Here is a 17,670-nt window from a genome sequence, read left to right on the forward strand (position 1 = left end):
ACAACAGATTTTTTGTCAACTCTACGTAGAAAATAGAACTGGTAGCCAATATATATGAAACAGAGTGGTATCCCAGTTCTTTTGGGGTCAGGAAGGGGGTAAAAATATTTCTGCTAAACAATGGTGCTAGGAGGTGAGAGAAGTAGTCTTTTAATCTAAACATAAGAAAGATTATCCAGTGGCAAAAGCATTTAAGATATGAAATGTTTTTCACTGCATATGGCCCACAGCTAGTCTGAGAACTGTCACCTTCAACATGTGTAGTCCTTTAAATCATGTTGGTAGGCTTAGTACCCTCAAATATCCTCTTATCTTGAACTAGATCCACAACACAAGACCTCACTAATGTTATAAACACAAACCTCATTCTTTCCAGCCCTTTCAAGTTTTGTAAAAAAACTCCACACTGTTGTCCTACTCAGAGCAAGCAGACAGGGCCACAAGACTGTCAACCTGCTGTTCCTCCAGGTGTTGAAACTGGACACTGTGGACACAAGCCAGGGGTGTCTATGAGACTGGCAGTGAGCTCTCTGGAAGAACTGAAAAACACAGCGTAGCTATTGCTTCCTCAAAAGACACCAGAGACCCACCTAGAATTGAACAAAGCAAGCCAGCCTTGTATTGTATAGGGCTCTCCCAGCCTCCAGTCTCTCAGGAGCATTTTCTCAGAAAGAGTAATTTCAACTCTAAATAGAGTATCACAACAGACTTGATGTTTCATTTAAGATTGTCTTCCATACTGCAGCACAAGAATCAATTCAATTTAAAATGCAGGTTCTAAATACATGGAACAAACTCTCTGGGCTATCATTTCAGTTTAAATCAGGCTTAGAGCATTCACAGAACATTTGGAACCAATTTAAGTGGATTTACAATCACATCGCAGTTAAACCACTGTAACTTCCTTCTGTAGACAAGCCCGTATGGCAGGCAAGGGAACATTTGTTTATAGTTTGGATGACTATATGAGGGTAAAGAGGATGTCAGAAATAGTCTTCACTGTTTGGGGATTTTAGCTCTGAAAGTTGAAAGGTGAGGGGAATAGCTTGTTATTATACTTGCACTGCTCAAATATTAGAAGAAATTTTAAACCACTTTACATTGAGTTCTGTCTCAGACACTCAATTTTAACAGGAGAGAATGTACCACTTCATGCAGCCGCAATCCAACCACTTGTGGAGAAATAAATCCAGAATTTACATGTCAGACTCTCTTCCCTTAGTAAACGACATGTTTACGACGGTAAATTATAAATATAATTAATATTTTTAACCCAAAACTTTTCATCTTACTTAATCCCCAGAAATAGTAACCAATCCATTTTCACTGCTGTGATGTTAGGTCTTCGTATCCTTTTAAAATGGCAGGTGGTTACTTGCATTAGTGATCTTGTAATTCAGAAGCTGCCATTCAAAGTTGAGGTTTTATTCCCATAAAAATAACTCATTGAGGAAAAGCCCCAACCTCAGAGCCACTGTGTGTATGACACTGGGCTGCACAAGGGCTGGAAGACCTTTGCAAGGTGCTGACATACAAATATTTCATCCTTGGTTCCTTCCGTCATTCCTGGGGAGTTATCCTCTGTCTTGTTTGTCTTACTAGTATCAGGTTCTAGCATGAACACATGTTCCTTCTGTTCAGATACTACAGTGTCCTAATTGAATACTACTGAATATTTTCTTCTTGAGGGAAAGAGGAGTTAACAATTAGAGTTAGGAAATATTTCCTAATATAAAGACTACTACAGCAGTTTGGGTTTAATAATCTGAATTGCCTCACAATCAACATGCCATCTTTAGGGTAAAACTATTTTTTATGCTTCTGAAACAGAACAAAAGTTATTTCAACTTCCAGCTGAAATCACCACCCTGCCCCCAGAAGTACAAAGCAATCTTTTTACGTTTCCAGACTTCAAGTTCAGATACCAAGAAACAGACCACAGGCAAGAAAACACACACTTGGATTCTATAGAAGCCCACAAAGCTTTTCCCTTCTGTCCACTGTCAGAGATGCAGCCAGAGATGTAAGGGAGGATGCAACCAGAAGTGAGGAACTACCAGATCTACTTTTGGGTAATTTTTCCTAGAACAAGATGCTTCTCTGAAGAAATCAGTTTATAAGACTCCTTTTGAGCACCGGGAACTCTGAGTATCCCATGATTATAAAAATGAAGAAGAAAGCAACTTTTCAGCAAAGAAAGAGCATTCCTTTGATATGGCAAGTTCAGAGTATGGCACGTATAACACCAACTAACATTCATTCTCTTGCATAAAGCTGCAGGTTAAATTGTATTTAGAACAAGATACTGTTGCAGGACTTTTATATGGGCTTAAGAGGAAAGAAGAAAGTCACTAAGAAATAGAACTGTAAAGGTTACTGCACAGGCAAGGCACTGGAGACTTGGAAAATCCACAGAGCTGGATATTTACAGATACTGAGCGAGTACCTGGAGACTGTGTGGTACATACTCTTTCCTTAGGCTTGGAATGCATGCATATGCTTTTAAAAATAGGCACCGGGGTTGAACTGGCCATTTGTTTGAATGGCTATGTCTGTCTTGATGCTCTTATGCCAAGTTAGCATTTGCAGTTCTTCATGGAACTGAGATTCTCCTTCAGGGAGCTGAGCCCTTTCCCCTGTATCCAAGCTCTTAGGAACCCTGATACATGCTTCCAAGGAGAAAAGATTCTCTATTGAGTATGACATAAAAAGAAGTTTCCCATACAGCTGATTACTCCTATTTTCTGGTTGCCTTCAGTTTACATTAAGTGCTGTGAGGGTGTTCTTGTTACTGGGTCTCCTTTGGAGTATTTTAAAGGTGTTATTGTGCCTCTGCTCAGGTACTGAGTGGCTACATCCTGCACCTGGGAGAGCTACTTTCCTAGAGATGTATTCTATGCCTACCTAGAATGAAGGGAGAAGGCAAGAAGGAGGAAACTATAACTATGATTTAGTTGGACAAGTTTTTACATAATACAAGGCTTCCATACAGAAGAATGTCTTTTGGAGCCTCTGCTGTGTTCTGAAGAGTTCACTCTCCTGAGAATTCATTAAGAGGGAATAAATATACATCTCTGCATTTAATTCATCTGTCTTGGAAATTGAACACATCTGTTTATTCCTTCTTGTACTCTTCAGGCACTTTTATACACCTGGCTGTAGTTCTGAAGTACAGCTGCTGTTGGAGCAGTAAAAGAGATGTGTACTGCAGCTAGACCATGGGAATCATGGTATGGGTGCTTTCTGTATACGTCTCTGCCTCCCATTTTCTGCAGTATTAGAATCTAGCAGCACTTGTTTTCTTTACGCTACTTAGCGTGTGGAAATTCTGTTTGGGTTATAAATTCATTTGGTGTTGTTCAAAATAGCTTTGGGGTCTTGTCCAAATAGTGTTTTATGGTTTATATGTATTTGCTAATTTTTAAGTAAGCCTGTAGCTAGTCTTTAATCATATTTCTTTTTCGTATTGTGTAGATGAAAATTCATCTTCATTCTCAGAGTTGCTCTTTAGAGCATTGCCAAATCTCAAACCTTATTTATAGACTTTACCTGTGTGAGTATCATCTCAGATTTTCATTGTATATAATCGTTTTGAAGAACTTGTTCAAAAGAGAAAACAGATGTATTTCCCTGGTCCATGTTTGGGGGCAATTTGGTGATCATTTGTCTTGAAGAGTTCACCCAGCAAGAAGGTGTTGGCACAAGTTAATTCTCCCTAATTAAAAATGTGCAAAATGCTGTTAAACTAAGAGCTGGTTTGTAGCAAACATCATCAGTCTGCCATAGTCTTCTCTGTATTACCCAGCCTTTGAAGGAGAGACATTTATAAAAAGTAGTAGTCTTTTCTGCATGCTTGATGTCGTGAGTGAGTGTACAACACCTTCCTAAAGCCACGTAATGAAATCTAAGACTGAATTTGGGAATCACATTAATGTTTTGCTCCTGTGTGTGAGCTTATAGGTTTTTATTCTCTAAAGTATTTTTCCCAGCAAAGAAAAACTTTGGTTTTCTTTGTACACAGCTCGAAGATACACCGAATGCTTTAAAGACACCCCAAGAATTTCTTTGTACATAGTGCAGGGAAAGCAAGCTAGTCACTTTCCTAAAGAAGTCCAAACATTATTTCTTTAGAGAGAAGTACATCAATAGGTAATTTACTAGTGAAGTGATAGCATATGTTTACAATGTGCTGCGTATTTTGGCAAAAGATGTTTAGAACACAATTCTTTTAGCTTTTGCCAGCATGTAAAGCAATAAATGTAGACTTAAATTACCAGTATTGTATGTATTTTCTGCATGGGAGGAGAGGCAAGGAGACCAGGGGACAGATTTTTTGTTGTGCTAGTTTTGAAGCCTAAGAGAAGGGGTAACATGTTTAAAAGCAGCTGTGTACAAAACAAAGTGCTAGGTCCTGTCTATTATTAGATTGTCTCATTGATCAAGAAAATGAATGTATTAATAAAAATGGAGCAAATGCAATGAAAGTACTTGGAAGTTTTTCAGATTGCATCGTGTGTCCTGGTAGTTTTGGGTTAGAATATTGTCTCTGTGCTGAAATGCTAATAGGGTTGTGGGTGATGAGAAACACAGGCTGCTCCTGGGATTACCCCTGTAAAGGTTTTACTTTTGTCAGTATGACAGAAGATGAGCTACAGTTTCTATAGTGGTCTAGCTTTTGTGTTGCTAATTTTATTATTTTCCTTGGGTTCCAAGCTGTCAGGAAACTTCATATAGACTTCCTGGATAAAAGTAGCTTAATTCAAGGTCTTACAGAGGCTGAATTTTATTTCATAGGGAGGAAGGGGGTAAAAACAGACTTGCAAGGGAAACCTGGTGCTTCACATAGCCATAACAGGGAATCCTTGGGGGACTGCAGTTCCAGACCTAAAATGACCTTGCTACAGAACTGCTCCTATTACATTTAATTCAGCAGCTCTGCAGAAGGATTCCTTTATGTGGTTACAAGAAAAGCAAATTCTGTGAATCTGCGTTTGTAACATAAGGGACTTCTGCAAATAAAAGTAAGAAGGGAAAGAATTGAAGTGAAAGGTCCTTTAAAATAGGAGCTGAATAGTAACAGTCAGGGTCTTGGTCACTTTCAGCTGTATTCAGTCAGTACTGGGATTGCATCTCGTCCTTCGTAATTTAAAAATAATTTTGATTATCTAACACATTGCATAGGTTCATACCCAGGAAATAAGAATGCCCAAATATATTTTAACTACAATAAATAAATATTAATTTCCTTATTACTTTTTATCCTGTTGCTCATTGTGTCATATGCAGGTATAAATAAATGCATTTGGATATGGGTTGGTAAGTCTGTTAAGCTGCAAATAGGTGAAATGGAAACTGCCAGCTACCCAAGGCTGTGAAATAAACTAAGGGTGAAAGTACTACAATTTTCTAAATTAGCTATACCATTCTATACATTTTTTTTCTCTAATTCAATACCTATCGTGCTCCTTCCTGATACCCTTTACCCCTAAGGGATTAATGCTTCTATGTTCATAAAAATCTTTACTACATTTCCACTTTCCCCTTCCCAAATACACAGAATGTTTGCTAGTGGGGGTGTGTGTTGCATATTCTGTGCTTATTTCTAGAGATAGATTAGTATCATAGCTCCTGGGCTCAGTCTGTTTTTGCTTTGGTATGAGAGGCGTGGAAATATTTGTTGCTACATTCTGTAGTGATGTGTTCTCTTCAGGTTGCAGTGAGCCCTAGTGCACATACCAGGTGTGAAGAGCCTTGGTGTGTTTAGCCTCACTTTTGATTCATGGCATTAACACGCTTCAGTCAGGGAGCGCTGTGTGTTGTGTTGGCTTTCTTCCTGCTTCTTCGTCTGGTGCCAGACTGGTTGATGGTTTTTGTAGCTGTTTCTGTGCTTTCTTTCCATTGTCCTTACTTGGGTTATAGTTTTAGGATATTTTCTTCCACAATTCCCTAATCTTCTATTTCAAATACTGCTTTTCTTGCTATTGGACATGTATTTTCTTAGTGGACTCCAAGTGCTTAGCAGAATTTCAAATGGGTAAGTTACCTGAAACTGTTGATGTTTTCTCACCTATCAGTGTAAATAGTTAAACTTCTTTCTTTCATTTGTTTATTTCAGCACTAGAGAAGAAATTAGGAATAACAAATCCAGAGCACTTCTGTTACATTATCAGTGGTTAAAGATACTACATAGCTTCAGAAAAGCCAGCAGATAATTTAAAACCATATAGTAGCATGTCCTTATCATGTGTGTGTGATATAGGTCAATTATACAGTTGTGAAACTTGTATCAAGACCAGTCTGTCATGATTGCGTGCTGAGGAGATACCATAAGCTATTAATAGTCATATTGTACTTCTCAGTTCCACGGTGATATGCTAGTTAGTACTCAAGGGCAGTTAAAGAAGTTGATTAGGTAAATCTAAGATGCAAAAAAAAACACCAAACAAGCACACCCCACCCCCCCCACCCCCCCGCAAGACATATTACTGTGCCTGAATTGACTCCAACCCTGTAGTCACTGCTGGTGTGTGCATAAGGATGATGTCCATGTCAGTGGAAACCTTTATTTACAGTTGTTTGCTTTGTAAAGGAAGGCTGATGGCACTGGGAGTCCATAGCACGAGTTTCCATTGCTCGTCAGCAGACAGTATGGCCTGGCATGATGTTCCCAGCTTGCCAACCAAGCAACTGAGCCCTCCTCTCTCCCCAGGCTGGGGATGGGAGGAGGATGTGGACAACAAGCTGCTGCCTTGTTTCCTCTCAGCCTGACTCCCAGCCAGAGCAGGACACCCTGGTTGCTTTGTAGGGCAATGACTGGCAATTCCAAGCATCATCAGTCCTGGTAGCTTTGCTCTAGCTGTAGGTTTAGACCCCTTTGGCTATGCAGATACACTGAAACTCTGCGTTGTGGTAGGGCTTGACTGAACCATGCTGGCTATTAATTTTTTTTTGACAAGTCACTATGTGAGTCCTGTGACTTTAAGGGTGTCCTATATATATATGTATGAAAATCCTAGTGTAGCAGTGTCAGCTTTCTTCAGAATACTTAAGGAAAGATGAAGAATAAACTCAGAATAGAGCTGTCTGTATTTGTAAAAGGGAAATGTTCTGAAGAATTGCTAAGTTAAACCACATATTTTGACAAGTACATCTGCCCTTTGGCAGGGCAGACCATTTCTAATCACACTATCATAGGCATGCTTCTGCAGCAATTAGTGTGCTAGACAAATATTAAGTCCCTGGAATACTTCACACCAAGAGAGGTGGAGAAATAACCTGCCTTTCCTCTGTGTGATTTCATAAAATTATAAAAAAAAGTTATATTACAGCTCTGAAAAATGTGCTCTAGTGGGTTGTGTCTTCATTTTACTATTGACATAAGTGTGGATAGGATAATTTAGCATGCTGATCAGATGTTCATGTAACTCCAGGAACAAAAAAAAAAAATGTAAGCCCCTACCCAACAAAAGCCATTGTCAGGGCCTGCTATGTTTTTTTCATGTTGTTAAATACATTTATTAGTATATTTGGGGTCAAATGTTGCTGGAAGAGGCAATCTTTTTAGGTCTTAGTGGTAAGCTCTTTTGATGTATGCTGCATTGTCAATCTGAAGGTGTGGTATTTTACCACGATGCTCCTGGGATAAGCAACATAATTGTTCTCTAATGGAAACCACTGAGGAAAAAACCCAGATCTTTACTAATTCTTACTTTATTTTCAAGTCCTTAGAATTATTCTGAAGACTGAAATGGAAAGAATTGTGAGTACAAGTGTGGGGTGAGGCTCCTCTTGTCCTCTCGACCTTCCATTCTGCTCTATGCCTGCCTCTTCTGTTGAATGTTACCTGTACTTTGCAGGAAGGATGTTAGCAGCTGATCTGAAAGGAGCATAAAAACTGTTTTTATAAGGAAGGAGTAAAATTTTCTGCATATGCCTCTTGTGTAAACAGTGAAAACTGAAGCTGATAAAATCTGTGCTCTTTAGCATGCTGAAATATAAAGTATAGGAGGTCAGGAATAGAAAATAATAGAATAGGAGAAATAATAGGTGTTCAGGCTTATTTAATAAATTAGTGTTTAAAGCCAGGAAATCTCTATTGTAGTGGTTGCTCTACAATCTATCTGACAAAGTGTTGCAGTGGATGCATAGGGTGTTTTCAATGAGACAAAAGCATTGTGAAACTTTGAAAATAATTGTTGAGACTGGAGATGATTTTTAACCTTGAATAGACACTTGTTTGGAGTGCACAGGCCTAGAGCAAATTCTTTTCAGTTGTAAAATATCAATCTGTTTTCAGCAAAGAATTATTAAACACTGGGGAGAATAAAAGGAGCAAGAGAAATATTCCTCAGCAAATGAAGTGAGTCTCAGACAGCCATGCCTACCCTGTCAAATCTTATTACTAATACACTTTGCCTACATTATAAAATTGGTGCTGTACATTCTCTAATGAAGGGATTATTTTAAGGCTGTGAGCATTTGGGTAGGAATAAGAGGCTGGTGTTGAGAGAGACATCTGTAATGAGAGATCTTAAATCAGGATACATTATTAATGAATAATAGCATGGGAGACACACAAACCAGCTTTATTGGGCAAACTGTAAATGAGCCTATTTGGTAAGAACATACAAACTGTGTCTGTGCTGAGAGAGTGTATTTTGAGAATTTAACTAATTTCTGAATTATAAAGGCATCCAGTCTGGCTATAATTGGTGCCTGTGGCAATTGTTGGTACCCTCACTACATTAGCTTTCTGTGCCCTTTAGCAGAATTGGGAAAACATTTCTAGTACTCGTTAAGCTGTCTATTATTAAACCTTCATAAATATACACATTTAGAATAAAGATGATTTGCTATCCTAGTGCCTTAGAGTGCTTAAATAAATTAGTTCCTACTATTTCAGGCATTAATTTTTCAGTAATTATGCATGAAGCAATTAAAATTGTCTTCCAACTTGCTTGAGTGGGAATATTTTTTGAAAATAATACTTGATCTTTTTTTAAAATATACTCTAGAGCAGGTGGATGTGCTGTGTAGCTCAAAACAGCAGTGCAGGACTGTTCTACCTCGAGATCCTCAGTTTGCCTGCAGCTGAAGTCAATATTAACCAAGTATTACCATCTGTTGGCTTTTGCTGACCTCTAGTTTATTCCCTTCTCCCCTTTCTCTAGTGGCAAAGTGCCCACATCACAGCTGGCATTGAGTGCTTCAGCAGTGGGGTTTCTTATTTAAAGAATGCAACCCCACTTCAAGGCAGAAACATGGGCTAGCTTTCAGTTTGCAATGTTCCTACTGGTTTCACATCTTTGCAATATCTGCTATAATAAAGCATAGCAATGTATCAGCCCAGACTTCAGCCTTAGGCCTGAATCTCTTTACATTTAAATTGGACCTCTTGTTTCTTGGGAGAAAAGTATATATTTTGTAGCTGAGTTACAAATAAGCTTTTCCAGCTTTTTGGCAGCTAGGTAATAGTTAAAAGTGAAAAGATTTCTTTTTTCCAGCCAGAAAAGAGGTTTAATAACTGTGGGTCCATTTGTTCATAGCAGTACTGGAGCTGAGCCCTACAAACCCCTGGAGCTTGGCAAGCCAGACAGACTTGGCAAGTTTTCCTACCAGCTTACTGAGTCTGAGTTGAGCATGGCTTATTGCAACTTCAAATATATTTAGTACATTTTGTTAAGATGAACATTAAGGTGGAAGATTTGGGGTTTTTTCCCTTTGCTCACCTTAAGATATATTATGCTCTTTCTACAAACAGCTGGTCCTTAAACTGTGCATGGCAGTTTATGGCTTGTGCTAAATTCAAAATAAATGTGTATTTTATGCAGAGTATCTGATTTACTCTTGACATGAAGATATTGAGGAAATATGAGACAGTATCCCACAGTCTTTCTGTCAGTTAGTCTTTGGTAGTGCGAATCTGTGGAAAAAACAAGCAGAGCTGTAACTTTCCAATGCATTGTACCAACGATAACTTTTGCCCTCTGTTTGGAGCCCATGGTGCATGAAGACTTGCAGAAGTGTTGAAAATGCTCTCACTTCTAATTTTTACCTGTGTGGATACTTCTAGAAAAAAAAGTTCAAATTGCACTTTTGGATTGGCCAGACTCTGAACTTTCTAAATGTTAGTTCTTGCCTATTCAAATTATATCAGCCTTTTGAAATAGGGAGAAAACTTTTCTATAGAAGAAAATTATTTCGATGTTGAAAGATGCTGCAGAAGACTCAAGACAGTGACAGCTAAATACCTATTTACTCCAGTCAGACACTGATATCTCAGTATTCTCTTATATTGATTCATTAATCTCAATGTGGTGTTAGCAGAGTCTTTAGTGGATTCTGCATCATGCAGTTGTGGCAGGGCAGTACATCCTGAGTAGAAGGAATTGGTCAGTTGAGTAGGTGTTTTTCACTTGTGCTTTGATGGCCTGTCTGCTGCTCTGTAAGGCATCCTAACAGCTCTGTCTTTCCTTATTTTTATGTGATTCTGATATAATTATTGTTAATATTTTTGTTGGGAAATATGAACCTAAGAATCCAAGATGTTAGATTTGCCTGGTTCAGTACTTAGAGCCATGGGCTAGCTACAGAAAGTCTGGCTGCTTTGTTTTACCCTCTTGATGGATAATCAGCTATGTCTGTTGCTGAAGGACTGGTTGTGGGAAGCTATGGTTTCAAAAAGCAGTTGTTTCCTAAGCAGCACGAGCCAATGTTATAAAAGGCCTCATCATTTGCTACCAAACCTTTGAAGTTTGCTTTGCCCAATGGGATCTAGAAAACTGAGCAGAGCACAGCCAGGCTGCCAGCTAAGCCAGACAGGCTTCTGATTTGTGAGCTATTTATTGTTTCTAGAATTGCTGCCTTCAGTTATCGTTGCAATTAATTGCAACAAGCTTGGAGATGATAAATGCCTAGATCATTATTGCTAAATATATGGGAGCATGCTATTTTAGAGCTCAGATTCTTCCTAGAATAAACCCTCAAGTTCCTAACTTGAACACCCCAAATAAATTGTAGTTTCTTTTTGGGACCTCAGGCTTTGTACCAAAGAGGTTTCATATGTTTCTTTTGAAAAGCTCATGTGTAGAACTGGCTGGAACATTGCAAGGATGAGAGTGTGACTGGCCAGTGTGCTGCTTTGAGCCATTAACTGTGCCCTTAGAGTGAGATTTAGAGAGTATTCCTTCAAGGTATCAATGCAATAGAACTGATGATAAAATGTTGGGATGTAGAGTGTGTCTGTCCTTTTTCTGGACAGAGCTGGTGAGGTGAATGCTTAAAGGCTCTTTTAATTGAATGCACGTTTGCCAATGGGAAAGAAAGAGGCACTTTTTAAAGGAAACTTAAGAAATGTTTTGCAGTTTATACTAGGCTGGTGCATTTCAGCTAAATGGTAGAGGAATGAAGCTGTTTGCCCTTAAGAAAACTTACAAGGGCACTTGTAAACTACAAGCTGCAAGAAGGGCAACAGGTATTGAAAAGTGCAAACTTCAGAGTAATATAGTGAGAAATAAATAGAAACTCACCACTCAAAAGAGCAGCTGATGGTTTAAAAATTACAGGAAGTAATTTTAAACAGATGACCCAACTGTGCAAAGCATAGCTATAAACAGACAAGTTGGAATCAGTGTCATTGTTTCTTACTTGAACAATGAGAATTCATTAGAACATGATTCATTTCAAAACAAGAATGGTGCCTGGTCTTTAGTTGTGAACAGTGGTAGTTCTCTGGCAGACCTATCTGGTCTCCAGCTTTCCTTCTGTGATTTCTTTTCAAATTACCTTTTGCATCTACAGCATCATCTGGGAGAAATTTCCATAGGCCAGCCTTGTATTGCCACACATGTGTGAAAAGGTTTCAATTTTTCCTTTTGTGTTGCATGTAAATTTCATGTCTTGCAGCAGTGCCTATTTGAGCAGCTATTTGTTATTCTTTCCAACCTTGTAAATACTTTAATATTGCATGAAATTGCCTCTGTTCCATGTTCGAGTCCAAATCTGTTTAGATATTGCATCTGTGAAAACAGTGATAGGTCTTGATGCAGTCTCATTTTCTACTTGGTTTTTTGTATTTGTTTTTTTCCCCTGATTATTCAGGGAGGGAATAGGGTGGGAGCAGGGTGAGATCAGATGATGTACACCTAGCTGCTTGTTATCTGAGATGTTCTGCTAGGCCACTAATACTGCCCAAGTGAGCCAGAGAATAAATGATGCTGGTAGGAGAGTGCTGCCCAATGAGTGACAGAATGGTGTCAGAAAAGATACCTGGCACTAAGTGCCATGGGCTCTCAAGGGCAGGAAGGGAATGAGCATGGTTAGCACTTGACTGATCTGCAATACATACTGCATCCAGTGCAGCATGGACTTATAAATGCAACACAAAATAGGTTGAAGCAGGGTGGTTAGAGGGAGTGTTCTCACACACAGTATTGAATTAATTTTGAACAAATTAATATGGTGTACTGTGGATTTTGAAAGGGACCGTTGCCAGAAATTCTCAGAAATCTTTTGTTATCTAATAAGTGTAATGATTTCACATACAAACAGTTTCAGGCCCTTAAACTGCTATTGTTATTTCAGTCTCCAGTTTACTTGAAAAATGATAACTCTTTCCCTTCTTTGTTATGTTGTTTCCCTAACCTTCTTTCACTAATGTCCACTAAGAAACTTTATTCCAACCCAGTACAGCAGTTTGTGCTTCAAAAAGGTGCTTAAGCAAGATTAATAGGCTCAAAGAAGCTGCATCCATGGAAATGCTGAAAAGAGTTTACCTTTGCACTAAAGCTTAAAGCTGTTTCCTGGGATTGTGTCATTACAGAATCCCCTCAGCTGGAAAGCAACTTGAATTCTATCTAGTCCAATCTTCTGTTTAAAGAAAGGTGAACATTAAATGCAAATTAGGTTGCTCATGGCTTGCTCAGTAGCATTTGTAAACTTATTAAAGGATGAAGACTCTGCAGCCTGTTTTGCAACCTCTTCAAATTTTCATTATTAAATAGGTATTTTAATAAATAATAATGTTTGCATCATTTAGACAATAAAATTACAATATAATCGTGATATAACTGACAAGTAGATATCATTGCAATTCTGAGACTGTAAAAATGCAACACAAGTTAAGCAGAACATCTGTTAAAACAGTTATCTTGAAAATTCTGGTCTTTACCAAACATGATGGAAATGAGGTTGGTTTCTGGCTGCAAGCATGTTAATTTGCTAGCAATAAGGATTTTGTAATAGTTTGATGCCATCTATTTTTTTTTTTAGTACAGTGATGTAAATTCAGTTAATTGTTCCATAGCCTGAGTATTTTATTTTAAACAAGGAGTATTCTGCTAGTATTTAAAATGTAGAATTTGAAAATAACTGCCTAGCACTGCTGATAATTATTTTTAGAGCACGACAAGCATCTGTCTCCAGATGGTGGTCTGTATTCCACATCCTTGTCTTCTACTGTAAACAGAAGCATGGACTGCAGGAGTAACTAAAGCTTTTTGTAACTTGTCTGTTTTTCAGCTTTGGTTTGCTTTCGTTAATGGATTTTCTGGGCAGATCTTATTTGAGCGATGGTGCATTGGTCTGTATAACGTGGTAAGTGCTACATTTTCACTTGATAGAGCTTGGTACTACTGTATTATTTTGTTGTGTCCTATATTTCACAGGTAACTGTCCTGGATGTATGTCAGGGAAGGTGAGTTCATTTGTAAAAGCCTCTTTGAATCCACTCTGAGGTAGATAAAATAAAATAAATAAATTACACTTTAATTGCAAAGTGAAAATTTGGGAGAACACCTTGAAAATAAATGTTTAACCTAATATAACCTGCATAAAGCTCTGCAGATTTTAGATACAATTTTCCTCTTTGGAAGCATTTTCAGAGTTTTATACTGAGTATTTTGGTGACAGTTCATTCTCAAAATACTCCTAATCTTCGAGTTTTGATGACTTTTTTTGTTCAGACTCTGTAGAGTTAGATGCTGAGGGAAGTGTTATGCTGTTACTTTGGGTTGATTTGTGCTCCATTAGGTACAGAAAGAGAAGATGCATTACTGTGTCATCAGCAGTCTGGGAGTGGTTTCTGATTTTTGACATGGCCTGCAGGGTGCCACACTGTGTCGTATGGCTTTATTACTTGAATCAGTAATATTATTTAATCAATCACATAGATGAAAGTCTGAAGGATCTCTGGAGCCAAGCTCTGTAGCATATCATAGACCTGTGTTGGTGTTTTCGACAGTGTTACTTTTGTAATGTTACAGGTGGCCCAGTGCCTGGATTTATAAGCTGTTAGGACACTGTTGGTGTTAAAGAGTCTCTTTGCAGGGAGGGAATTTAATTTATTTTCTTTAAAAAAACTCATTCCAAATATTCCAAATGCTAATACAGAAAAAGCCAGCAAATTATCACTGAATAGTATTAATGGAACCACTTAACTTCTGTCACATTAATTTTTAAAATGATGGCAACAAGCCCCCATATTCCATAAGATTTCATACTCTTAGTTGAAGATACTTATTCAAGGATTTATCATTCCCTTGATTCCCTTCACCCTAATTTCCTGACTGTTATGCAGTCTCTGTCATTCATGTTTAGATATTTGCATCTATTATCTTTAAACCTCATTTGATGACTCTTATCTACCCTACCTAAAGCTTCTGGATAAAACTCATCTTCTGTAATCAGAAAGTAAACCTTGTTTTTTAAGGTCAGTATTTTCTAAAATGAGAACTGGTTATGTGGACTCATGGAGAATCAAGTGCTAGTAGGATATTAGGGACTTCCGCAATTTGTTGGGCTGAGATTTTGCAGTGCTTTTAGCCAAGTCATTCTCTTCTGTGCAGATTAACCCTTTCTTTCATTAGTAGTCTCATTAAAATATGAAGTGTATGAAATCATAGTGGTGTGTTGTAATTCCTTATTTTGCACTGGTTCACACTGGAACTTTGCCTTGGTCTTAAAAACCATTAGAATTATTTCAAGTGAGAATGTAAATGCCCCAATAAGCACAAAAAAAAAACCCCAGGGGAAGTACATTAAAGCTGAATGAGAACATGGTCTTCTCTGGGATATGTTCGACCAGTACTCTCAGTCTCAGTTCTCTACCCTCAGCCTGCTGCCATTTTAGCCATCTGGTTTATCACTTCATGTGCAAAGATGCACAATTCCCACTGGACTGAGGGTTGTAATTACTGATTCTCACTCGTCTCTGTTCCTCCCCATTGTTCTTTGTCTGCTCCCCAGCTGCCAGCATGCTGCTGGTGGGAATCACAGCCCACCTTCTCCAAATGTGCACATGCCCTAGAAACAGTTCATAACTCCAACCTGCCTCTTAACTTCAAGAACACTTCTCAAACTGGTAAAAATATATGTATGCATAGGATTTAAAATTATGTTTCTGATATAAATTATTGATGTAAAAGGAAGTAAATGAAGTTTAGCCTTCAGACTTGCACCCTGATTTAACTTCCACTTTCTGCCTGCACTGTGGACCAGAAGAAACATGGATACCCAAGCTGGCTTTAAATGAGCTGCCTTGGATCCTGGAAACACTTCAAGAGCAGCAATGTTAAAGTCAGTGGAGGCTAATTTACTCTGCTTCTGGCAGAGTGTCCTGCTGCCTGTCTTGGAAGGGTTCCGAGGCTTGGTCATGCAAGTGTCTGCCCGTAGCACAGACACACACTGCAGTTAATTTGTTCCTATCAATTCATGCCTGCCAGGGGAATCCCCAAAGTACCATAATGCAGAATAGCCTTTGTTGCTCCGTAGATTTTTTTTTTTTAATGTGATTTCCACATTTACTCTGTCTGTAAACTTCGCGGTGGTTAAGCACATTGCATATCTAATTATGGCTACAACAGCAGCTATATTGGAACTTATTCCCACAGGGCTATTTTGTAAAAATACGTGTTGTCTTTCCATTGCACTCTGATGTGTCTGACCCTCATTGGATTAGCTGGTACATCAGAAACTAATGATGCTTAACTTTTTGGGTTTAAGCTTATTGGTTAATAATACAAATTTTCTTTCATGTTTCTTTTGTTCACAAATCAATATTTGAGAGTTACAGATTGGTGAAATTAATGTTCAAACTTGTTTGGACCATTGAAAATTATGTCAAATAACATGCTAGATACTAGTAAGTCTTCACTGAAGTCTGTGTGAATTTTGCTTTTGTCTAGATAAGGAAACATTATATGAGATACACTGAAAACTAAGAGCTGTTTCCAATTAGTGTTTGCTTCCCTTGCAGATTTTCACAGCACTGCCACCCTTTACTCTGGGAATTTTTGAACGATCGTGCACTCAAGATAGCATGCTTAGATTTCCACAGCTATACAAAATCACTCAAAATGCAGATGGTTTCAACACAAGGGTAAGGGAAACCTTGTTACTCTAAGAAAAAACATAAGCATTCTTATAGTCCAGATTTTTCGTCTCAGAAAATAACTTATTTCCTGATGTTACTTCTGCTTTATGCTAACCACTGAGAGTGAATGTACAGCCTTCCAGTTCTTTCCAAGGGATTATTTTTTATTTAAATAAAGAACATCCTTGTTTATAAATAACGATTTTCTGCTGTGACTTCACCTGAAACTGGTCCTGAAATATCCATAAACTTTGATTCAATGTTAAATTCATATCCAAGTATGATTTCTCAATTCACAGCTACTGATAAGTCATGATGACATCTCCTGGATTTATTTAACATATGTGCTGTCCTAACACTCTCTGCTAGGGTGCTTTTTCATAGTTAACATAGCTCTTTTGTAGTAGTAGTTCTTTTAGAAAAATAGAATTTGAATTGGCTTATTTGAACTAATGAGTTTTGAAGAACACATTTTACTCTATTTTGCTATTTAAATGCTGGAAAATGACAGCATTTGATATTCTATCTTTTCCATAATGAGCACATCTAAATGTACTGAATCAAGGAAGTTGTATGATTGCTTTGTTTGGAGAGGAAATTGTAGAGTACATAAAGCTCTAGTTTGTGCAAAATTACATTATCTGCTAGCCAAAAACAGTGGGGCACAAAGTATTTGTCCATTAAAAGAAAACAGAACATTTCATAGTACTGAATCACTTTTAAAATTACTCTTTGAGGTAATTAAACAAAGTTGACTCAATCTGTCTGCCTTATTTCAATGTAGATCTTAAACTGAAGCATACTTGCCTATTATGCTTCAAGTTGATAGAATAAAATTATCAAACTGGACCAGTGTTTTCTTGTGAAAGAGCAAAAATTGTAGGAGAAAATAGATTCTGCAAAAGTTTAGGTATTTCACTTCAGGACAAACATTTTCTGACTCTAAACTACACAATGAAGTGTTTGTTACGAGTTAGAGAGAGGTCAAGAGTTTTGGACTTTACTGATGGCTTGGTTTGTTTTCCCTCAGGTTTTCTGGGGTCACTGCATCAATGCCCTCATCCATTCCATCATTCTTTTCTGGTTTCCACTGAAAGTGCTGGAGCATGGTAAGGGCTTCATTATTTCTTATATGTGTAACTGATGTTCAGTCTTACAGAACCAGTGTGTTTGCACAAGGGGGGGTCGTGACAAGTCCCAAGAAATAATGCTGCCAGACAGTTCAATAGTCTTTAGCTGCTGAGCTTGGCAGGTTGTCTAGTGACTTTCAGAAATTATTCTAATCTAACATAATTATTGTT

General features: G+C 38.0%; 1 protein-coding gene across 6 annotated transcripts in view; it reads left to right on the plus strand.

Moving 5' to 3' along the window:
• The window catches only part of ATP8A2 (ATPase phospholipid transporting 8A2), a 317,425-nt gene that overhangs the window by 189,943 nt on the left and 109,812 nt on the right, over positions 1-17,670 (plus strand). For all 6 annotated transcript variants that reach the window (XM_021530648.4, XM_085580332.1, XM_085580328.1 and 3 more), the window contains 3 exons: positions 13,519-13,593; positions 16,253-16,375; positions 17,400-17,478. In XM_021530648.4, coding sequence (XP_021386323.3) covers positions 13,519-13,593; positions 16,253-16,375; positions 17,400-17,478 — 277 coding nt within the window. The remainder of the gene's footprint in view (positions 1-13,518; positions 13,594-16,252; positions 16,376-17,399; positions 17,479-17,670) is intronic.

This window comes from Lonchura striata, chromosome 1, assembly GCF_050655825.1.
Source record: "Lonchura striata isolate lonStrDom1 chromosome 1, ASM5065582v1, whole genome shotgun sequence".
Classification (NCBI taxonomy): Eukaryota; Metazoa; Chordata; class Aves; order Passeriformes; family Estrildidae; genus Lonchura; species Lonchura striata.